We start from the raw sequence: 25,300 nt of genomic DNA, 5'->3' as shown, positions 1-25,300 counted from the left end.
GTTGCCTAGGGCTGGAGAAGTTAGGGGAAGAGAGGCAAGAAAGCGGGTGGGGGGTGGTTAGAGGCAGAGATAGCTAAAGGGTACAGGGTTTTTTTCTCAATTGATGAAATTGTTCTAAAACTTGATTGTGGTGATGGTTGCACAACTCTGTGAATATACTAAAAACAGTCACTGAATTGGATAATTTAAATGGGTGAATTGTATGGCATGTAATTATATATTATATTAAACCCTCCAAAAGTTTTCATTCTAAAGCTACATGTCCCCTTCAAATAAAGGTATTAGGTACATAATTTTGCTTCACAAAAATGTAACTTTTTTCTTATTGTAATTAAGCATGACCAAAAAAATGGGGAAATAACCAGTTTTTATAAATCACCTAATAATGAGAGCAATATGAACATTACAAATCAAGTACACACAAACACCAACTGATCATTAATTTCCAAAGTAACGGGTAACACAGTGAATAGTAATAGTTGAATGAACTGTCCACATTTTAAAATTTCATTTACTCTATGGGCTCAATCTACTGCCTAAGACATTCCTTAATTAGAATACCTAACAAAATAGCAAAATGAATTGTTTCCATGTTAACTCTTCTCTGCCTCTGTTGCTCCTTTTCTGAAAATTCTGTGAAACACCCTGATGAAGGGAGAAAGAGCAAGAAAAGGTAAAGAAATGGTCTCTGCAACAAACAGTCTCTAGGAATGCTGCCCAGTATTTCTGTGATGATGGGAACATTTTCTCTCTCTGCTGCCCAACAGAGTAAGTAATTGTCAAATGTGGCTACTGGGTACTTGCAATGTGGCTACTATATGATTGAGGAACTAAATTTTATTTAATTTTAATTATGTTAAAATTTAAGTTAAATCATCACACATGCTAGTGGCTACCATATTACAAAGTACAGGTCTAGATAAACCACAATTAAATATCAGTCTTCAGACAACTATATGCTTACTTTACTGAGTGACTCATGAAAGATTACCAAAGTGAAGTACATATATTTAGCAGATCAATTAATAGACAAAAGTCAACTTTACAAACTTACCTGGCCATCTTCCATTTTGGCTTTTGGATAGTTAAGGATTAGTTTTGTTGCTTGTTCCCATTTTGCATGTGTATCTTCCCAAGCCTAAAATGAAGGCAGTTATCACTTGAAAACAACTTTAAGTCTAGAGCTAAACATCCATGAGCAACAGTCAAGTTTCAAACTTGAGGTATATTAAATACTCAGATATTATACTTGTAATATGCACATATCTTAGATTTACTTCAAAAGCTATTCCTGATCACACATACGTAACAAGAGGCTTCCAAAATTGAGGGTGGGCGCCTGGAAGGGGTGTTTCTGTTGCTAAGGGCATACCTCAGTGTTTCCTGCAGTGGGATGCTCAATGCGCCTCAGCAGTGCCATCACTCTTTTCTGAAGTGCTGCTCTTCCTAAGCAAATACAACAGCAAATCAAGTTACTGCACTTAGAGCCCTGCCTGCCAATGGAGAACCTGATAAGCCCCACCCAAAAGGCAGAGTAGGAAGAGTAGAGCAAATGCTTCAAATGATAAAGCCAAAAACTTCCTTTCACTAACCTCAGAAGAAAGGTACTTATCTTGGACTCTACAATGTCCACAGAATAAAATAACTATTCCCACCTATAATTTACTCGAAACATATGCCAATGTTCATAAAACTTCACTATCTACAACTTAGGCAGAGTAAATTACATAATCATAACTGATAGTAACATACACTGCCAGTTATTTTTAAAATGTATAGCATATTAACAACTCAGTAGGAGACTAACAATTTATTTCAAATGCTTTTTATTTTCATCTTACTTTGTTCAGAGAAGGATTTCAAGTAAGCTATTTGAATTTCCCCTGTAAACTTACAAAGTAGTGACCTTAAATACATTCTCACAATCAGATGCCATGTGCTTTGAGGCAGACTGAGTAAAAAAAACCACTATTCACATTTACCTGTTGACATCATATTGCTGACAGAGGCAAACTCCATGAATGTGTTATAGTTGGGCAAGAGGTTATGCACTGACACTTCATCCACCCCACACCGGATATCTGCTTCCTCACAGAGGTGGCGGAAACAGGACATGGCAACCAGAACAGCTTCAGTGTCAGGGTTCCACAGAAACATGTACAGGGCCACTTCTAGTTTGGTCTGGGCTTGTCGGCAAATCGGGGGGGTTCCGCTGCATCCTGCTGCACTATCCTGACAGTCAAGGGTGGAAGACATGTATTTGCAACTTGGGTAATTTTATATATAAAACCCAACAATGCAATCAACTCTGTGTGTGTGTGTGTGTGTGTGTGTGTGTGTGTGTGTGTGTGTGTGTGTGTGTGTGTGTGTGTAGGGAAGTAAGTACACTGTGCACTCATTGAAACAAGGGCATAAACAAGTGTGTGTGTGTGTGTGTGTGTGTGTGTGTGTGTGTGTGTGTGTGTGTGTGTGTGTAGGGAAGTAATAAAATAAGTACACTGTAGCACTCATTGAAACAAGGGCATAAACAAGAACTAAATATAGCTGTAGCAGATATACTTGATTCTGAATTACTTATTCCCCAAACATGAAATGGAGAAGAAAACTGGTAAAAAAGAAAATGCAAATTCTACAAGTAAAACAGACAATAGTAAATACCATACTGCTTAGGTGTTTTTTTCCCTAACAAGGTTATGTTAAAAATTAAAGATGAAAAAAGTTTTGGTTTGGAAAATAAACTCTTCTGTAACGATCTGATATTTTCACTTGAAATATGATTTAAAAGAAATTATACATACAAACACAAATCACAGAAACACTTATCTTTCACATGAAGCAAAATACTTTGTTTTTATCCCTGTAAATCTGTACCTTTGTTAGCTGGTACAAATTCTATACTTCTGTTGTATGAATGGGTTTTTTATGGAGTGGAGGTTTATAATAATTATAATTATCAGATATAGCTTGTAAGTGTCAAGTACTATTTACACATCCTTTTATTTATCCCTCTTTAACAACTCTGGGGCAGGAACTATTACTGTCCCCATTTTAAAGTTGAGGAACTGAGGAATAAGGATGTTATGAACTTGCCCAAAGTTCCCCAAAGAGCAGTAATAGAACTAGATTCTAAGCAGTTTTTCACTATTACACTATATACCTAGATGAAATTTACCGAAGTTCATTCAGAAAACAAACAGAGCACATAAAATGATACAGGAAAAGTACAGAAGAAGCTGACCATAGAGGAGTTCCCTTTTCCCTTCCGGAGAGAGGCTCCAGGAGTACGTAGTAATTCTTCATGATCCATGGACATTTGACTGGTATTTCCACTAGAAGGAATATCACATCCTACCCCATAAAAAAGGAGAAAGTGACAGGAACTTCTATCTGCCTGCTAGAAAAAAAGAAATAAATAAGCTTTAATGAAGCACTGACAACCAAGAGGAAGAAACACTTAATTTGAGTTGTCTTCCTGTTTGAGACTCTCCTAAAAAACCTCTCCTCTCAATGTCTATGCCCTAACTTGAAGGAGATTCACTAGAAACCCATTAGAACAAATAAGGTTTACTTAATGTCTTTAAAATTTCTTTCAGTTTCCCATTCTCTAAATCATCAGAAACAGTAGATTCTACAAATATAAATTAAGTCTCACATAAACATAAATAAAACATCAACAATGTAAAACTACTGTATGAACTGTAATTCCATCTCAATGACACATTTTTTTTTCTGTAAGATTTTATACTGTGTCATGTTGGGATAACCAGAAATTGACTCTTGAGATTAAGTTTTTATGGACCAGTAATTAACCCTGGTATATACACCAAGTATGTCACAAGAGTGACTGCGCCTACCAGGGCCCTAGGAATTCATTATTGGATTCCTCATACTCGCATTCTGGAGATTACACCATAGGCAAGGGCATGAAAGTCTGAAGTCTAATCTCTTTCCGTATCTTTGGAATAATGCCAAATTCCACTACATTAACACATCAAATAAGCCACATGTGAATAAACCCACTTTACCATTAGTCTATTTCCGAAAAGAGGCAATTTATTAATAACAAGCTGTAAAACACTGAAAAGGATATGAGTTTCATACATTTAAGGTTTTTCACAGTTATGCTTCTAGTACCAGATAAAACCTCATTAAATCAAGTACTCTGAAAACTAGGCCATAACAGAATTCCTAAATAGATTAATTACAGAAACTATATTTTAAAAGAAATTTAAGGCTCTTCTCTATCCTCCACAACCTCACCATGTTTCAATAGTTCAGAATCAAAACATTTCACTCCACCCCAACAAAGAAGTCTCCTGATACTTTCAAGAGGTGAAACCCTTATTGGAGGAATAGAAATAAATCTAGATTGAGAACCCTCAACTCCTTCCCTTTTGGTTCTTGATAGATAATTCTCTGGACTAGTCTAGCCATGAAATCTAGGCCTTTACGATCTCTCAGAGCTATTATTCTAGAACTGGACAAAAACTAATTAAATCAAGTACTCCCAAATCTATGCCATAATAGAATTCTTAAATTATAGAAGCTATATGTTAAAATAAATTTTATGTATGAATTATGTCTTATGTATGAACTTGAGAGTAGAGACAGAATATGCTCCTCACCAGCTACTTTAGTTATAGCAGCCCCCATTTTTCCTAGGCCTGCCCCAGATAGACCTATTTAACTCAACTAGAACTAGAATTCATCAACAGTGTGGTTTTAAGGCTAAAGCCTCAGAATAATTTTTAAAATGCTGATTTACCAGCCATTGTCCTCTGCACATGTATTTCCTTTTGAGAACATTGGGAGGAAGGGGGAGCTGAAATAGAATCTAATTTGGCTATAAAACACTTTCTTAATCTCTCACCATTACCATTCCAAATATTCTTCCATTTTTTAAATATGTCATTTTGCTTACCTTATTTTTAAGAAGAAATTTATTCCTGCAGATCAAAATTTCCCGCAACCACTTGAGAATTTCTGTGCTACTAAGCATTTGATGACTAGTTAATTTCTTGCAGATGTAAAAAAGCATTTGTGAGCTGCGGTAACATAAAGTTCATTGTTACTAGCATCATCAATAACTTAATGCAGATATAACCAGACATAAGAATGGCATTCTCCCATAATGAATACAAGTTTAGAGAAGCTTAGTTTCCCTTGTAGGGCTTTAGAGAAACAGTTATCAAAGTGTCAACAGCAGTATAATCAAAGGAAGTACGTCCATAGGTTATAGAAAAAAAGCAAGTATTTATTTATAAGCTCCCTATGTTTCATTAAACTTCCAGTGTTTCTATCCATGTAACTCATTCGTGCAGTGGACATAAGAAGAAACAATAAACCATATGCACAGCAGAGACTGCCTATAAACCCAGTGCTCCACAGTGGGGGTCTGCAAGCTACCATCCACAGACCAAATCCAGCCTATCACTTGCTATTGTATATAAAGTTTTAGTTAAACACAGCCATGCCCGTTCATTCACATGTCTGTGGCAACTTTCATGCTCCAAAGGCAGAACTGAATGGTTATGACGGAAACTGTATGACCCACAAAGCCTAAAATATTTATTATCTGGTCTTCTAGAGAAAAATTTTCTGATCCCTACTCCAGAGCTGCACTGTCTAACATGGTAGCCACTAGCCAGCCACACATGGCTACTGAGCACTTTAAGTGTGGCCTGTTCAAATTGAAATGTGCTGTAAGGATAAAAGACACACCAAAGTTTGAATACTTTATTTAAAAAAGAGAATGAAATGTCATTAATAACTTTTAAATTGATTACATGTTGAAATTATATTATAGATAATATACACTGGGTTAATAAAACATTATTACAATTAATTTTACCTGCTTCTTTTTACTCTTTAATGTAGTAAGTAAAAAAACTTTAACATATGGGGTTCTCATTATATTACTAGTGGAGAGCACTACTCTAGAGTAAGGTTTAATTCAGCTGCCAAGTAACTTAGCACACCCATTCTTATAAGATAATGGCAAACTTGAGGTTTACACATTTACATTTTCTTCAGTGTGGTGACTTCATGCTCATTAAAATGTAATGATTTATATAATCTAGGAAGTAGACCACAAAATTCTGTATATATTTTTTTCTTCTAAGCAGGTGTCCATTATTAATTCATTCATTAAAAGCACTGGTATTACAGAAAGTTTACAAAAGATCATAGTTTAAAAAACTGAAAAAACAGTATTGTTACAAAATTTTATCATTCTAGGCTTATAACTATGAAAATCTATTAAAATACAGTAGTAACCACATTGAAATCTGAAAAAAGTAATATGTCAAACAACAGTACTTATGTTAGGGTGACAAAACTTAGCACTATTCTTAAACTTTATTTTCTAAATTGCTATGATACTTTTCTTATAAGTTAAAACAAGAAATTCTAATAATTTGAAGTCAAATAAAATACAAAACCATAAAACCCAGTTTTACAATATACTAAGTACTACAGAGTTAATATTTCAAGACAAAAAATACAAAATAAAATTTAAAAGTTGAATTAAAAAAATAAAAGTACATATACCTAATCTCCCAAAATGTTTCTACAGGAGCATCAGGATTCCACAAATCAATGCTATCTAACTGATGAAGAACCAGCAGAGCCTGAATTTTTTAAAAAAGAGAAAGACAAACAGAAGACTCACTCAAACATTTTTGGTAAACATAACACTGGAGTACTTATTTTATAAATGCTAAGAAATTGAGCTATTTCATTTGTAGTTTCAATATATAGTAAAAGGTTAAGAGAGAAACTCTGGTGAACACAAACCTCTAGGGAATAATACAGGCAGCATGAAATAATTTTATTCCCATCATCCTGACTCTAACTGGCATGCACATATAAAGCTAAATGATGAATTTGGAACAATATATAACTGTAAAAACTGCTTTAAGAAACAAACAAAATAATTTCAATAGATAGTAAAGAACTCTATGAAACAAAAAGTTAATCCCCAAGTAAGAAGGGCTTGCCAAAATTAATACATACAGCAAAAGATAAGTAAATATTGTCTCACTTGCCACAAAGTCTTTTGTAACAGAAAAGAGCAATTATTTTTCAAAATCAAGAGAGAGGAAGCAAAATGGATTTTGTATTTCATAGCAGATTATCCATTCTAAAGTATTTCAATTGACCACAGAACTGAAATTGGAATCTGGCTCAGAGAACATTAACAGGAATTAAGTAATTCACTTACAATATACAACATATGAATAGATTATTACATAAAACCATCAAAGATATGAAAAATAAAACACAAACTCTTCCTTCAAACGGATCCTATCTTAACTCCAATTCTACAATCCCAATTTACATTCTTCCCACACCCCTCCACCCCCGACCCAGCAGACACTGAAGCTCTGGACATTTCTTTCAGTCCTTGGTCAACATATCAACATATAAAGGCCAGACCCGCATTATCTTATTTCAAACATTTTTATTGTAAGTACTTTGAGATATTTAATAAAAATTGCAATTAATTGTGAGAATCTTAAAAAGCTATATAATTTATAGCTCTCGTATCAAGGAAAAACAACACAAATTAAAATTCAATTTTGCTACTATTGTACAAAAACTTGGTACAATTTACTGCCAGTAGTTTTTTCAAGTGACAAATTCTCTATATTTTTGTTTGATAAAACTTTAAAAATATATATTGAAAGAAAACGTGTTAGCCTTTTCCAGGCTTTAATTTTTTCATGTTGCCTTCTTTTTTTGTATTTTCCATGTTTTAACAAAGCCATAAACACAGTATACTCAACTTGACATTTCATATTTTTCCACATTGCTGTGTGATCTATATGTTTTAATAAATGTTTAACAGCTCACCAAGTTAAAATACCATTCTCATTATTGAGTATTAGCCCATTCTCCTCCCAGTAAATAAAGCTCTAATATTCTCGTATTATAATTAAGAGCAATAAGTACCTATGTGTGCAGCTTTTTCCTTTTGAGTTATATTCATAAGATTTTTAAAGTGCTAGAAATTATTTGTACAAAAAATGAAATGTTTGTATAGCTTCTGCCAAATAGCCTTCCAAAAAGACTACAAGAAATGTATCAATTTATGGTACCAATAGCAATGTACACAAATGGAACCAATGATTACATAAGTGCTAAAACATTTTTTATAAATAGTTTTACTGGGTATGTATAAACATTTTTATAGTATGTACATTAGGATGGCTATAATCAAAAAGGCACATTATAACAAGTATTAGCAAGGATGCAGAAATATTAAAACCTTCATATCTTCTTATTAGGAATATAAAATGATACAGCTGCTTTGGAAAAAGAGTTTGACAGTTCCTCAAAAGTTCAACAGAGTTACCACATGACTTAGCAGTTCCACTCCTATATACTTAAGAAATATGTCCACATATAGACTTTTACACAAATGTTCATAGCAGCATTATTCGTAATAGCCAAAAAGTAAAAACACCAAACGTCCACCAACTGATAACTAGATGAACAAAACTGAGATCCATACAATGAAATATTTGGAAATAAAAAGGAAGAAAATAGTGATTCATACCACAACATAAATGAACCTTGAAAACATTGTCAAGGTAGCCAGACATAAAAGGCCACATATTCTATGATTCTATTTAAATGAAATACCTAAAACAAGCAAAGCCACAGAGACAGAAAATAGATTAGTAGTTGGTAGGGATAAGGGAATGGGGAGTCAAGTTTCTTTCTGGGGTGATAAAAATGTTAATGGATTAGAGAGTGGTGACAGTTGCACAACTGTGTGAATAAGAACTACTTAAAATGTTCAACTTGAGGGTATGTGAATTATGTCTCAATTTAAAAATCAATATTTTTAATATTTAGTAAAAATATTTTTAAAAATTTTAAAGTCAACTGCAATTAGAAAATCTCGAACTATTTTATTAAGCATCAGAATTTGTACAATGTTGTTGCTATGTGATATAAAGCAAGTAAATCCCTTCTTTCTCCATGGAGTTTTAGAAAACAATGTATAGACATAAACATACCACTTCCAGAAATGACATCTACCTATTACTCATAGAAACCACACACCAAAGGAACATCATGAATGTACATAGTTACAACCTTTCCTTCAAGAACCTGGAATTCATTTTCCCCTTACCTCCATTGCTTCCTGCGCAATCTCTGGCATGTGTGACTGAGGGACCAGTTGGACGAGCCCTGTAATTAACTCTGCTGTACTGCCTTGGGTTTCGGGCCCCTGTTTTCTTGGATTCTGCAAGGAGAAAAACGAAACTTCAATTAAAAAAAATAAATCGAGAGATATTAGGAGGAGGAAGAAATAGACAGTGACTGCTAAAGGGTACCAGGTTTCTTTTAGGGGTGATAACAATGTTCTAGAACTAGGCTGGGCATGGTGGTTCACGCCTGTAAGCCCAGCACTTTGGGAGGTCGTGGCAGGTGGATCACCTGAAGTCAGGAGTTTGAGACCAGCCTGACCAATATGGTGAAACCCTAACTCTACTAAAAATATAAAAATTTGCCAGGTGTGGTGGCATGCGCCTGTGATCCCCGCTACTCGGAAGGCTGAGGCAAGAGAATCACTTGAAGCTGGGAGGCGGTGGTTGCAGTGAGCCGAGATTGCACCACTGCACTCCAGCCTGGATGGCAGAGCGAGACTCTGTCTGAAGAAAAAAAAAAAACAGAAAGAAAAAGAAAAAAAAAATATTCTAGAATTACATAGTGGTAATGGTTGCAGAACCTTGTAAATATACTGAAAACAACTAAACTGTAAACTTTAAGATGGTGAATTTTATGGTATGTGGGTATGGTATTTTTATCTCAATAAAATAAAAATTTTGTTAAAACAAAACTTCTTTTGTTAGGGATTCTTTTAATCCACGTCTATACTTGTTCATTAATGTGAATAATGTCCAGGGAAAATTCTAAGGAGAACAAAAACCACTAATTCCATTGAAAATTACATCAATAATATGAGGAGTAATTTTTTCTCCCAACAATAGCCAAGTGGCTTAAGAACGTATCTCTGGTTTGGAAGTTACTGGTTTTGAGCTTATACATGATTGTGATCAAAGGCAAAGGACACACATGTTGGATAAGGATCACATGATTATCCTGTACGGCCCTCTTGTCCCATACAAAGGTCATGCCCAAATCCACACAGCTGTTGACAAAGCAAAGGCTAGGATTCACATCGTCAGATACTCATACTTTGGTCCTTTTCATTGTGGAAAAAGATAGTGTACTAAGCAAAGAAAATTAACCTTGTGTATAAATGTGAATGCCTACTTTTTTTTTTTTTTTAAACAGAGTGTAATGGTGTGATCTCGGCTCACTGCAACCTCTGCCTCCTGGGTTCAACAGATTCTTCTGCCTCAGCCTCCCAAGTAGCTGGGATTACAGGTGTGCGTCACCTTGTCTGGCTAATTTTTGCATTATTATTAGAGACAGGGTTTACCATGTTGGCCAGACTGGTCTCGAACTCCTGATCTCAGGTGATCCACCTGCCTCGGCCTCCCAACATGCTGAGATTACAGGTGTGAGCGACCATGCCCTGCCAAATGCCTACCTATTTAGAGACTAAAATGTTTCTCTTAACTTGGAAGCATATATTTGCACTTCAGGAATATATGGTTCGGCCAGGCATGGTGGCTCACACCTGTAATCCCAGCACTTTGGGAGGCCAAGGGAGGTGGATTGCTTGAGGTCAGGAGTTTGAGACAAGCCTGGCCAACATGGAGAAACCCCATCTCTCCCAAAACTACAAAAATTAGCCGGCGTGGTGACGGATGCCTGTAATCTCAGCTACCCGGGAGGCGGAGGCAGGAGAATCACTTGAACCCAGGAGGCGGAGGTTGCAGTGAGCTGAGATCACACCACCACACTCCAGCCTGGACAATACAGTGAGACTCTGTCTAAAAAAAAAAAAAAAAGAATATACGAAGTCAATGCAACTTGTGTCCCATATTTTATTTTGCTAACTATAGATTTTTCCCCATTATAATGACTAAGGTAAGCCCTCACTCCAATATATCTGTAATTCAAAACTGTTAGCTTATTTTCTGACATTCATATAAGTTCATTCAAAATCAAATAATTTTTATTGAATGCCAAAGATACAACAATGAAAAACAGAAGATGTGTTTCCCATCCTCCATGAGCATGTAGTCTCATGGGGGAAGATATCATCAATAAAATAATCAGATCAACAAGTATAAAAATGCAAATCACATAAGAGCTATAAAGGTACATGCTGCTATGACAGCCTATAACATGGGAAAGTGTCCTAGTCAGGGAGGCTTCCTTAGTGCAGTGACAACAGCTTAGAATGAGTAGGAATTACTATGTGAAAAGTAGGCAGATTCTAGGCAGAGGGAAAAGCAAGTGCAAGGGAGGTATGAAGGCATGTGGTTAGAAAGATTGAAAGGAAGACCATCACGAATAGAGTAAAGGAAGACAAAAAATGTAATGCTACATGTGGAAGAAATGGTAGATGGGAGAAAGATTTTGCACGACTTTGCAGATCTATTTGGAGTTTGGTCTTCATAAGCAAAAGCAATTTCAACTAAAAGGTTTCAAGCTGATTGGGGGCATAATAAGATTTGCTTTTTAAAGAGATTGCCATAACTTCAGTGTGGAGAAATGATCAGGGGGATCTAAGAAACGATGCAAGCTGAGTAATCAGGAGGCTTGAGAAATTGAGAGTACTAAAATAAGACAAAATCATATTACTTTAAAAATACCATGACTGAGACCATTTAATAATTATTCCTGCACTCTTCCTAAATGACTAAGTCTCAGAATTTTTTATGTAAAAGACAAAACGGTCAAATGTTTACAATGAATCTTCTATTTTAATGTACTCATCGTTACTTTGAGAAAACGTATTAACCACTAGATGGCAGCAAAGCAAATAATTTCCATTTTAAAAGATCCTTGGAAAACAGCAAGTGGAAAAGGCATTGGTGAGTTTGGTGCCTGCTTTGAAAGTGAATTATTGCCATGTAAACAGAGTGGTGCTAGTATTATGTGACCTTCATGATGAAATAATGCCACAAATAGCTTGTGACACATAATAGAGGAATGAAGAGAAAGGGAATTTCGTTATTTTTATAGAGTTTCACTGACAGGTTTTAAGGAATTTTTTCATGCCAAAGATCTGTTTATTCTAATTAGACTTTCAAATTTGAATGGGTTTTTCAGGGGTAAAGTATCATAGACCTTCTTTTGGGGTCACTGAGCCTTTGGGAATGTTTTTTCTTTCTTTCTTCTCTCCTCTCCACTCTCCAAGAAAAATTACTCATAAATATACATTTTTAAAAAATTCATGAAGTTTCATAGAACTCTTGGAACCATAGGTACGTAGTTATAAACTCCCTGTATTACAGCAATTTGAAAAACATGCCACTGAAATAAAAGCACCTTAACACTTTTTAAAAAGCCTGTTACTGAGCAAAGCGATAAGAAATCTTGCTTGATGCTGCTCTCCAGGGACTCAAGAAGCTCAACAAAGGTTCAACATGTCATCCTATGAAAGTCACAATATAGAACTATTACATTTGGTGCATTAATAATATTAGTGTTAAATTGTATCTTATTAATAGCAATAATAGCTAACATTTATTTAGTGCTTATTATGTACCAGGCATTGTTCCTAAAAGCATTCTATGTACTATTTCAATTTTCTTAACAGTATCTCTGAGATAGAACTATTATGATCCCAATATATCAGATGAGAAAACTAAGGCATAGAAAGATTAAATAGTCACCCGAATCATATAGCTAGTAAGTAGTCTCCAGTGTCCATGCTGTTAATCACTTCACTATGACTAATTTTTATTATTTTGCATTGTTCCTAATTACTCTGTGTACCAGAGTGATGTTCTCAGAAATTTAATACCATCTGAGGCAATAAGAGTAGTTATGACAATAACTGACTACTAGCCAGGCACGGTGGCTCATGCCTGTAATCACAGTACTTGGGGAGACTGAGGCTGGAGGATGGCTTGAGGCCAGGAGTTTGAAGTTGCAGTGAGCCATGACTGTGCCACTGCATTCTAGCCTGGCAAGCAGAGCGAGACCCTGTCTCAAAATAATAATAATAATAATAACAATAATTCAAGTACTAACCACACCCATTTTCACCTCATTCTCTTTCCAATACAGTATTTGTAGGCAGAACCAATAACAGAAAGCTGATAACAGGAGGAAAGGGGGAGAGAAAAGCTAAACTGGCAACAGCAACTGGAGATTTTTTAAACCAATGGTGTAGATGTAGACAGCACTGTGATTGATGGTCACTTCTATCCCCCATACCAGGATTATATCTGAGTAATATATAACCTAGTAATAGGATGAGAACAGAGATCTCCTCAAAGTATGTTAGTATAATGATAGGGAAATTAAGAAGAAAGAGAAATGTTAAGAAATGGTAAGGGCACTTAAGAATCTGATCTAATTATGTTAGCATTCATTATACATTAATTTTCTTAGCGATGTCTTAGTTTTCAGGTATGATCAGAAAGGATCAGTAAGTGCTCTTGAGCTAAAAATTATCCTCAAGGTCTTGGCATTTCAGCTAAATCAAATTAACTTAGTGCAATCATTTTGAGACATTTCATAAAAAAAATACTTACACAAAGCAAGAGCTTTGGATCTGCATGAATTAGTTTCACCATGGACAAAAGAAGATACTTATAGCTTCTTGTCTCCAGGTCTGTAGGTTTTTCTTTAAATTTAAGGCTTGTTACTTTTTCTTTAAATGTAAGAGTCTAAAAACAAAACAAAAACATGGTATCAGACATAAGACTCAGGATAATAGCTATCCAACCTTTTAAAAGAAATTATTTAAAAACTTTGAAAAAAGCTACTTTTTATACTACCAAATGTGTGGTATAAGTAGAAACACTCAATAGTAAACATAAAGTCAGTATCATTAAGCTTAACAAAACAATGAAAACTGTTTTTGCACCATTTATGTTATTTTTTAAATCAATCTAATAAAACAATGAAAATCTATTACAATACTAAAAGCTTAATATCAGGTTGTAAAACACCTATGTGAAAAACTATTTTCCAAAATTTAAAAACATAAGGGAAAAAATATTTGGTCTATAGTTCTCACAAATATAACTACTGGGTAATTCATTTAACAAACATTCCCCACACATATATACAAGTATTTCATAGACTCTACAACATTATCAATTGTAAGATGCATCATTATTTGATGTCCCAAAAGGAATGAAAAACTGCTGTCAATTGTAGGACAACATTTTAAATAAGATACACTCCCAATCTTAGAGAAGAGTAAAAATAAGTGCTTCTTAGAATTAACGAAATATGTTATGTAGGCAATTTACTCTATATTTACTAGTTTAATTGTAAAATTTGCTTTTCCCTTTGATGGCACTCCACCCTCTTTCAAGTTACAGAATGCATGCATTTTCCCTAAAGAACATTCATGAAACAGAAAGAACTCTGAGAAAGGTAAACTTACAGAAAATATGTTTCAATTATAGAGACATATGATGAACTAAAATAATTATAGATGTTTTTCAACCAAAAATCCAACAATTATATTCTAGAGCTAGTATCACCTATTATAAAACATTTCCTTCCTTTTTTCTTGAAAAGAACACAAAACTATCTGCTTTTGACATGAATGCCTTTATGTAAACATATATGTAACATAGAAATAATAGACTATATACCAACTGTGGACCCATAATATAAATGTCCAAGTAAACAGGTTGTCTTTCAAAGTTAAGAAGCAGACATGTATATCTACAACACAAATGAACTATCCTCAATGTTCAAGTGAAATATGCATTTGTTATTACACCCAAGAACACCAAAGGGTTTTAGTCCTCAGGGGGGAAGACTAGCTATTTAATGCACACATTTATACTCAAGAATGTCACTACAGAAGAGAGATAGCAAAACTTATAAATAGTTTGCTTTTATAACTGCCCCCTGACCCCAAAGCAAATGTTTTACTAAATGATTTAATAAATTCTGGTTTTACTGTTTGCTCTCTTTCAACTGTATTTTTCCCTCACTTTAAGTTGAGGTGTTTCACCTTAGATCAAGCTGAAACTTTGATCAAACAAATTTATTTACTTTGATGTAACTAAGTGTAACTATCAAGCGGCTCTTCCCTGATGCAGTCATTGCACAGGCACACAAGATCAGAGAACAATTGGCAGGTATCAGAATTTTTCCTTAGTTAAGAATCATTTCCAAAAAAACTAAATAGAGTCATAGGCCACATAACATTTCAGTCAATGATAGACAATATGTAACACAACTAAAAAATTCCTATCACTTAGTGATACAGCCATCACTGATGTCCAAGCACAATGCATTACTTGTTTGTAGTGATGTTGGTGTAAACAAACCTTCACTTCTAGTCATATAAAAAAAAGTATAGCACATACAATTATGTGTAGTATACTATACTTGATGAGAATAAGTAACTGTTACTAGTTTATGTATTTATTTATTTATTTATTTTTTGAGACAGAGTCTCGCTCTGTCGCCCAGGCTGGAGTGCAGTGGCCGCATCTCAGCTCACTGCAAGCTCCGCCTCCCGGGTCTACGCCATTCTCCTGCCTCAGCCTCCCGAGTAGCTGGGACTACAGGCGCCCGCCACCTCACCCGGCTAGTTTTTTGTATTTTTTTAGTAGAGACGGGGTTTCACCGTATTAGCCAGGCTGGTCTCGATCTCCTGACCTTGTGATCCGCCCGTCTCGGCCTCCCAAAGTGCTGGGATTACAGGCTTGAGCCACCGCGCCCGGCCTAGTTTATGTATTTATTATAATATACTTTTTTTGAGACCAAGTCTCACTTTGTTGCCCAGGTTGGAGTTCAGTGGCGCAATCTCGGCTCACTGCAACCTCTGCCTCCCGGGTTCAGGCAATTCTCCTGCCTCAGCCTCCCGAGTAGCTGGGACTACAGGCGTGCACCACCATGCCCAGCTGATTTTTTTGTATTTTTAGTAGAGAAGGGGATTTGCCATGTTGGCCAGGCTGGTCTCGACTCCTGACCTCAGGTGATCCACTCGCCTTGGCCTCCCAAAGTGCTGGGACTACAGGCGTGTGCCACCAGGCCCAACCTACTATAGTATACTTTGTATTGTTATACTCCTACTTAAAGATAAAAAGTTAACTATGAAACACAGCCTCAGAAAGTCCTTCAGGAAGTATTCCAGAAGATGGCATTGTTAGCACAAGAGATGACAGCTCCACACGCTATTTCTAAAAACCTTCCAATGGGAGCAGATGTGGAGGTGTAAGACAGTAACACTGATGATCTTGACCCCATGTAGGCCTAGGCTAATGTGCATGTTTCTGTCTCAGATCTTAAAACAGTTTTCAAAATAAAAATTAAAACAGAACATTTTCAAATAGAAAAACTTACAGGATATAAAGAAAAATATTTTATACAGCTAGCTGTACAATGTGTTTTAAGCTAAATGTTATTACAAGAGTCAAAATTAAAAAAATTAAAATTTATGTTTTAAAAGCTATGGTAAAGTTAATTATCAAATAAAAATTTTTAATAAATTTGATATAGCTTAAGTGTACAGTGATTATAAAGTCTACAGAATAGATCCTGAGTATGAGAAAAATGCAAAAGTATTAAAAGTAAAGTAAATTAAAAAAAATTTTAAGTCTACAGTAGTGTACAGTAATGTCCTAGGCTTCACATTCACTCAGCACTCAATGAGTCACCCACAGCAACTTCCAGTCCTGCAAACTCCATTTGTGTTAAGTGTCCTATACATTTTTTTCTTTTATGCTGTGTTATTACTGCACCTTTTCTGTTTGAATAAACAAATACTTACCATTGTACTACAACTGCCTACGGTATTCAGTATAGTAACATGTTGTTTAGCCTAGGTTCGTAGCCTAGGAGCAATAGGCTAGACCATATATCCTAGGTATGTAGCAGGCTATATAACCATCCAGGTTCATGTAAGTAGACTCTATGATGTTTGCACAATGACTGAATCACTAAGGATGCACTCATTTCTCAAGACATGTCCCTGTCATTAAGTGATGTATGACTATATTAGTTTAATTATGTCACCTCTTAATCCCAAGTATCAACATGTAAATTCTGTTCCAACATGGCTGCCTAATATGAAATGTATGACTTCAGAAATTCCAATAAATATAATTCATCTCAAATACCTTTTAATTTTAGTGGGTTACAGAATGTCAGGAACAACATGCTAAAGAAGCAATGTGTTTCTTAATTAGAAATGTAAGAAAAAAATTCATTCATTCATTAGTTGATCTTCTATACTACAGGTATTATTAGGAATACAAGCTGGTACATGTGATCTGGCCAAAGATGAGAGGCAATCATGTCTGGGAAGAAATTCATGAACCAGAGTCTTCAGGTATCTATTAAAGGCCCAAACCACTTTTTAATTTAGACCATGTGACTGAATAACAGGCATGTAAGAAGGATCTGGTAAGCCAGCATGCCATTTAAGATAAAAAATGTTGAGAAATAACAAATATTTGTGAAAATTCATACATCTCTTATGGGCAGTTTTGAATTTTATGAAAGCAGGACATGTTAGTTTTCAAATAGTAAAATTAGTGCTAAGACAAACATTTCAAATATTAAAAAATACTACAAAAGTACAAACCAAGAGAAGTTATGGTTCAACATTCATATAAAAATGGCCACAGTTTAAATAACTAAAACGTCAATATAAAATAATAATACTATCTTAGATTGTATTAATAGAAACAGGGTATACAAACATAACAGTTTAATAGCTTTTATCAATTATTACATCATAGTATTACATCTGTATCACTAACATCAGATCTTAATATGGCATTTTAATTTTAAAAATTTTTGTCAGGTTGGTCTTTCCAGAAGAGAAGTAAATCAGATATAGGAGGGTTTTTGGCTTTTGATTTTTTGTTTTTGCTTTTTTGAGACAGTCTCACTCTGTTGCCCAGGCTGGAGTGCAGTGACACAATCTTGGCTCACTGCAAACTCCACCTCCCGGGTTCAAGCGATTCTCCTGCCTCAGCCTCCTGAGTAGCTATAATCACAGGCGCCTGCCCCCCACGCCTGGCTAATTTTTTTGTATTTGTAGTAGAGACAAGGTTTCACCATGTTGGCCAGGCTGGTCTGAAACTCCTGGTCTCAAGTGATCTGCCCGCCCCGGCCTCCCTAAGTGCTGGTATTATAGGCGTGAGCCACTGCACACGGCCTGGAGGAGGATTTTGAAACCAGATCAAGTAAGAAATTCATTCCTTCATTCATTCTGCAAACATGTACTAAATGCCCAGTATGTATCAGATGTTGTTCAAAAGTTAGGGATTCAGTGTTGAATAAGCCAGACAAAGCTAATGCTTTCATCAACCTAACTTGCTAGTGAAGAAGAACAACTAAAGAACCTGATAAAGACGCTGAACTGAATGTCAAAAAACCTCAGAACTAACTCTGGTTGACGACTCATTAACCATGCATTTGTTATTAATATAACTTTTTAAGGTTCAGTTTCCCTAGCTATAAAAACAGACCCAACAAACACACATACACTTTCAAAGAGAGCTAAAAGAGGCCAGGCACAGTGGCTCATGCCTATAATCCCAGCACTTTGGGAGACAGAGAGGCAAGTGGATCACTTGAGGTCAGAGTTCAAGAGCAGCCTGCCCAAAATGGTGCTAAATGGTCTACTAAAAATACAAAATTAGCCAGCATGATGGTGGGTGCCTGTAACCCCAGTGAGTCGGGAGGCTAAGGCAGGAGATCACTTGAATCTGGGAGGTAGAGGTTGGAGTGAGCCAAGATCACATCACTGCACTCCGGCCTGGGTGACAGAGTGGGACTCAGAGTGGGACTCTGTCTCAAGAAGAAAAAAAAAAAAGAGAGAGAGCTAAAAGAATAAAATGCCAAAACTATATAAAGATAAAAAGAATTCTAGGAGTACAGAATAACCTTATTCAAATATCTGCAGGGACACCTTGTGGAAGAATCAGAAGTATTCCAGAGTTCCAAAAGAAAGAGGATCAATGATGGCTGGAAGTGACAGAGACAGGATTCTATCTTGGTCGAAGAGAAAATTTTCAAATAATTAGCTCCTTCCAACAAGTAACTTGTCTCTCCAAAATACAAAGTGTTAGTAAAACCTTGAAGCAGGTATTATTTACTTTCACTGTTTTGCAATAGAACTCCTTGATTGCTACTTCTGAAGCAAGCTAATGGCTCAGGTTTATCAGAGTCTCAAATCATTTGAGGCAATACAAATGAGGGACAACCCACTGAACACACTCTGTAATACAGTGGTTCTCAACTGGGGGTGATTTTGTCCCCCAGGGGGCATCTGGAAATGTTCGGAGACATGTCTGGTTTTCATAACGAGGAGGGCTGGGGGGTAAAGGAAATATTGGCAGCTAGTGGGTAGAGGCCAGAGATGCTGCTGAATATCCCACAATGCACAGTATAGCTCCCTATAATAGAGTTATCCAGTCCAAAATGTTAATAGTGCCAACAGTAAGAAACTCTGACGTTAGGTATTATCTGTAAACCATTTATTATATATATTTGCCTGTGTTGCCAGACTCCATGTCACCTGTAGTGAGTTTTTTTTGTGTTTTTTTTGAGACAGATTCTCACTCTTGTTGCCCACGCTGGAGTGCAATGGCGCCATCTCAGCTCACTGCAACCTCCGCCTCCCGGGTTTAAGTGATTCTTCTGTCTCAGCCTCCTGAGTAGCTGGGATTACAGGCATGCACCACCACGCCTGGTTAATTTTCGTATTTTTAGTAGAGATGGGGTTTTGCCATGTTGGCCAGGCTGGTCTCGAACTCCTGACCTCAGATGATCCGCCCACCTTGGCCTCCCAAAGTGCTGGGATTAACAGACGTCAGCCACTGTACCCGGTGTGAGTTCTTCATTAGGATTTTCAAGCAAAAGCTACAAGCCTTTTGCTTGGAGTCTCGGTGAGGGGAAGTACTGTGTATGTTTAGTTTGTCATGCTTCCCTGGCATTAGCACCTTTGCCTGGCAAATAGAAGGTCAATACTTCCATACTAGTTATCTGACTGTTAACTCACCAAGTTTATGAAGGGTGAGATTTTACTCTAACAGCCATTCAAAACCTAAAATTTTCTTATTCTAAAAATTGTTTCATATTAAATTTGCTATTTATTTTCTCTCCTGGATATATCAGCTCAAAAGCTGTCCTTTAGTCATTATGTACAAATATACATACATATAACATTTCAAAAACATAAACAGCTTAAGAATGATTTTGAAAATTAAATGTATGTTGATATTTTCAGAAAACAATTAGAAATAAAAACTAAATTCTTATTACAGGGGTCCTTGGGCCAAAAGAGGAAATCCTCTCTAGTTATGGTTTTTCAGTAAAATAATATGTAGCTCTGAGAATCAGCTTACAACTAGGGCTAAGAAGTAAAATAACTTCTAAGTGTAGAGGACATATTCAGACTACCAATCAAATTTTACCTCTGTTCAAAATAATCATTTAGTTTCATTTTTAGTCCTTATTCACAGAAAATCATGGGCAGCTGGTAAAGTGGATGTTGAAGTTAAATAGGAAGTGAATATTAACCTTCCACCAAGCCCTATTATTGGAGGCCATTAATTTTCTACCAGAAAAGGTAGTAAACTTAAAACAAAAAAGTCAAATAAACTTCTAATTTCCCAGAAGGTCTCTGGAATAAACAGGTCAATAAATAACTTTTAAACAACTTATTTCAAGTAGTTTTTAAAGATTTTTAAAAAGTGTCTTGTTAAATAACATTTAAGCAGCTATTATTTATGCTTACCTCCAATTAACTTATACCTGTATTGAAAATTTTTTCAACTTAAAAAAAAATGAAGTACTTGGCATTACAAAAAGTCAACTAAAAGGTAACCTTGCATTTTAAAGTTTACTTAAGGAAACATCACTGTCATGATCTTTTAGCTATATTTTTTAGGCTCAATAATCCCAAATTATATGACATAAAAAAACTTCTGTATTTGAACATCTAAGATAAACTATCCTCAGAAATAATTACTGACAACTGGATAAGAGTGAACCACAACTGTATAAAACCAAATTATTTCACTGACTAAGGGGACTTAGAAAAAGAGAAGCATGCCAGGGAGGAAGCTGTTTAAATTTCTCGTAACTGTGAAATGACTAATTTACTAGATAAAACCAACAGGTGAAGACATGCTATATTTTCAGTTGAAATGACAAAATGTGACTATAATGGTAACTATACACAGAAAAGTCAAAGAAACCAAGGACTTTTCTGAGGTAGTTACAATGGGTCATACTTACAGCCACAGAAGCCCACTGCCATGCAAAACAGTGACTGGTTGGCATCTGATCATGTGAGCGACAGCAGCCAATAAGAATAGAAAATAAGAAGCAGAAGACAAAGCACCACCAATCAATGTCAAGAGTTGCCACGTATAATACTCTTGCTATACATAAACACCAAAAACTGACTTCCACAATATTATAATTATCTTTTTAAATTGATTCCATAGGAGTTTTTAAATTCCATATTAAAAGTAATAATCTGTGAGAATACCCAATTTTAAGTCTGCTTTTTATTAAGTTTAGAGTCAAATGTCAGTATCAAAGTACCTATCATTTGTAAAGGCTCAAAGCATATTTGTTGAAATATAAAATATTTTTATTTTAAATACAAAAACTCCTAAATTGTATTCATTTCTTATATGTAATAGTCACTATTCAATGAGCTAAAATGTGCATTAGCAGCAACATTCACTCTAACCCAGGAGTCAGCTTCCCTTACTCATCCCCAAAAGGTGAGAAGCTATTCAAAATATTTTTGCTCAAAAGTTTTAGAAAAAAACTTTAAAAACAGAAAAAAAGGTGACATTCATTAAGACTTTCAGTGTTTTGTGAGAACATTTATCTAAGAAAAGTAAGTTCAACTCATGGAAACAGTGGAAAATAAACATTATTATCTAGTATTCAACAATATTCTACATACAACATACCACAACATTTAGAAGAAATGAAGGACCCCTTCAATTCTCTAAAATAATCAAAGCAGCAGGAATGGGATAAAGACACTAAAAAATGCAATAAAAAGGAGGTGAGATTCAAAATTCATGATTTATCTTACCTGTGCCATTCGTATTGCTGGGTGTGCTCCACAACCTTGCACTGCTTTATGAAGTGTTTCACCAAACATATTTCGAAGTTCAACCGAGTGACAATACACAGCATCAATCTTAGGCCACCAATCCAATGCCGACTAGAGAAAAACAAAGACCATAAGGAAGAGAAAGTACAAAATTACATGAGTTGTATACTGTGTTTATCACTGCAGTTTTAAGTTTCATCTTTTTGTCAGGAAGTTTCTAAGACCATGCAAACACACACCATGATTTCCGAAGTCTTCAAACAACGTCTTTAATTCAAACACTAACTCATACACATTATATTATAAAACATAATAGTGAGCATGAGACAAATTGCCCACTTCATGAGCATGTGCATGTGAGACTATCTTTTCTCAATGATAAGCCAGTGAATTTGAAAACTAAAGTCTTCAGAGAGCTAATCTGTAGCCGATCTTCTTCTTTTTTTTAAGTTTCAAGTTTTACAATTTCTGGAACACATGCATAAATGGCATATATTTTCCCAGGTAAGAATGCTATTATCAAAGCTTTAAAAGTGATCAGTGGTTCAACACAATATTAAAAGTGTATGTGGGAAACCATTACTTATATGTTTACAGAAAACAATGATAATTACAACATGAAATTAGTAAATGAAATAAAACTATTAAGTAAATCTATAATCTTAAATTGATATGCAATGATGACATGATACATGGGAGACTAACAATTACCATAAACAAAGACAAACTGATCCTAGCGAAACATTTTTTAAAAAATTATTTCGTGTATTTTCTATTTCAGTTTAACCTGTTTTGCTTTGATGTCTAGTTTTTACGCCTATTTTATTTGAAAGTGTATCTTTAACTTTAAAATGAATGACTTGATATATTATTAAAAAATGACAATTATGAAAATCACTATTATCTTTAAAGTCTATCAGTTAATACAAAACTGACTGGATGAATTTTCACTATATATGTAGAGTATGCATGAAATGACCTAAAATGTAGGCTTCTAATTTATAATACTCCAGATGTTTATAAAAAAAATCTGGAAGAATAACACATTCAAATTGTAGATAAGAGAGATTTAATAGCCTCACATCTCTCACGTCTCATTCCCAGATTTTTTCTTATTCAAAACTAAGCTAATTCAAGTGTCAACATTTTAATTTCTTCACTTGGAATTCTCAGAATATTTTGAATAGCATCAAGTTATGTTACTTTAACCCAAACTGTGGATTACAAATCCTGCTCGCCAGATAGTAAAATATAAAACCAACTTATGATACACATTTTGAATACTGAAATCCATTCAGGGAGGAATCCCAAAACTGGGAGGGAAGAAATGCTTTTTTGGGACAGTATGGTTGTTTACACTTTTCCCTCAACTCCTACCTTCATTTAATCTAGTTCCTACACATGATCAATTTTTAGTCTGATAGTATAATGGATTCCTCCAACTCTCTGCAATTTTGACTTGCCCAAAGCAACCAATGCAACTTGATTTCCTTATACTTACTAAATTATACAGCTTGTGTTAATCAGCCTAAAGTAACAAAAAGCTGAATAGCAATGTACATTGAGTGAAGGGTCTTCCTCACCCAACACATCTCATAAGATCTTGTCAGAAACTGATAAACTAAGAAAGACGTCCCATATAACATCCTATTCAAATTACTGTGTCATTTTAAAAATAGCTTTTAAACTGTATTGTGGTACCAGGTGCACCATATAAAATAACGTTAGGCTTAAGATTTAGTAATTTTCATAGTTTTCATTTTTCATAATATATTCATTTTAAAGTAAAAGACACATTTTCAAATAAAATAAGCATGAAAAACTAGACATCATGTGGTTGGCAAAAAAGTTTAGTATTTTGAGCAGTTACTAAATGTGTCCTTCCGGAACACCAGTCAATTAAAGTAGACTTACTCTTTTTTTCCTTGAAAATACCATGTTTATAGCCAAATGGCAACCCTGACATAATATGAACAAATTATGTGGCAATTCCTCAAGAGATTTAAATAATTTTCAAATGCCTTGGAAATAATTTCTTTCAACTACAACCTCTCAGTAGAAAGAAATATCTCATTTTCAGTATGTGAACTATCTATATGTAAATTATGATCAATTGTCATAAGGAAAAAAACAGAAATACGTAATATACCAGCTATAGCATGTACCAGTGATGGCTAAGATAATTGGTTCATAAGTGTGTATACTACTTTTTAAATTTCCCAATTACATATCTAATTTAACCTAAAGGAAGTCTATGAAGATTATATAACAGATCTTACAACTATAATTCATCTCTATGGCACATCATAATAAAAAAGAGGACAGTACAACTACTACTATTTTAGCAACTGCTAGGAACCTGCATTACAATAAGAATCAAATAGTGGATATATTTTAAGATTTTCTAAGAAGAAATGCTGGAATATTTTAGATCTAAACTCAGTACTTATGAACTGAGTATGAGTACGTTTTACAAAAGTAGAACTCCAAACATCTTACTACTTCTACACAAACCCTCAATACACATCCGTAAAACTTTTATCTTATTTGAGAACATGATACTTTAAAAAAAAAATGTGTGGACTGGCTAAAGAACCATGGGAGAAGAGAACTTATGAGGTACATTGAACCAAGAATCATTAGAAAAAAAATTTACACTATGAATGAAGATCAGAAGTCCAAATATCTAAGAATAATTTCATGTGATTTTTCAAGACAAAAATATTTCCATAATAAATGTCTTCAATGAAACTCTAAAATAGTCAATCTCATAAATTTGTATATTCACTTTATAAATAGTCCTTTTCAACCAAAAAAGTACTTCAGATTCAACAGCGATTAGCCTCAAACCAAGGGGGAAAATATCCTAAGGAGAAACAATTTCTCAAACAATCTATAATAAAAAGTATCACTACCCAAGGCATGATTTAAAAAGATACTCTGAACTAATATTTATGTTCCTTTTCAAGTTATTTCATTGAAAAGCTACTGATACTTAATATTTAAAAATCAATGTAGTTTTTTTCTTTATAAAAACAGATTTTCATATAACTTGATCTCTGATACAGACACACTCCACCCTCCACACATGCAGTGCTCATTAGAGTAGAAGAGGATGCACAGCCA

The 25,300-nt window shown here is 34.8% G+C and overlaps 1 protein-coding gene across 5 annotated transcripts in view; it reads right to left on the bottom strand.

Annotated features, from left to right (window-relative positions):
• The window catches only part of NF1 (neurofibromin 1), a 293,463-nt gene that overhangs the window by 148,184 nt on the left and 119,979 nt on the right, over window positions 1–25,300 (bottom strand). For all 5 annotated transcript variants that reach the window (XM_050763771.1, XM_050763772.1, XM_050763768.1 and 2 more), the window contains 9 exons: window positions 22,154–22,285; window positions 13,638–13,772; window positions 9,143–9,256; window positions 6,550–6,629; window positions 4,922–5,045; window positions 3,239–3,394; window positions 1,983–2,232; window positions 1,373–1,446; window positions 1,055–1,138 (listed from right to left, as the gene is read on the bottom strand). In XM_050763771.1, coding sequence (XP_050619728.1) covers window positions 1,055–1,138; window positions 1,373–1,446; window positions 1,983–2,232; window positions 3,239–3,394; window positions 4,922–5,045; window positions 6,550–6,629; window positions 9,143–9,256; window positions 13,638–13,772; window positions 22,154–22,285 — 1,149 coding nt within the window. The remainder of the gene's footprint in view (window positions 1–1,054; window positions 1,139–1,372; window positions 1,447–1,982; window positions 2,233–3,238; window positions 3,395–4,921; window positions 5,046–6,549; window positions 6,630–9,142; window positions 9,257–13,637; window positions 13,773–22,153; window positions 22,286–25,300) is intronic.

The sequence above is a fragment of the Macaca thibetana genome, chromosome 16 (genome assembly GCF_024542745.1).
Source record: "Macaca thibetana thibetana isolate TM-01 chromosome 16, ASM2454274v1, whole genome shotgun sequence".
NCBI lineage: Eukaryota > Metazoa > Chordata > Mammalia > Primates > Cercopithecidae > Macaca > Macaca thibetana.
Note: the sequence above shows the minus strand (reverse complement) of the source record. Positions and strands in the feature narration are given on the sequence as shown.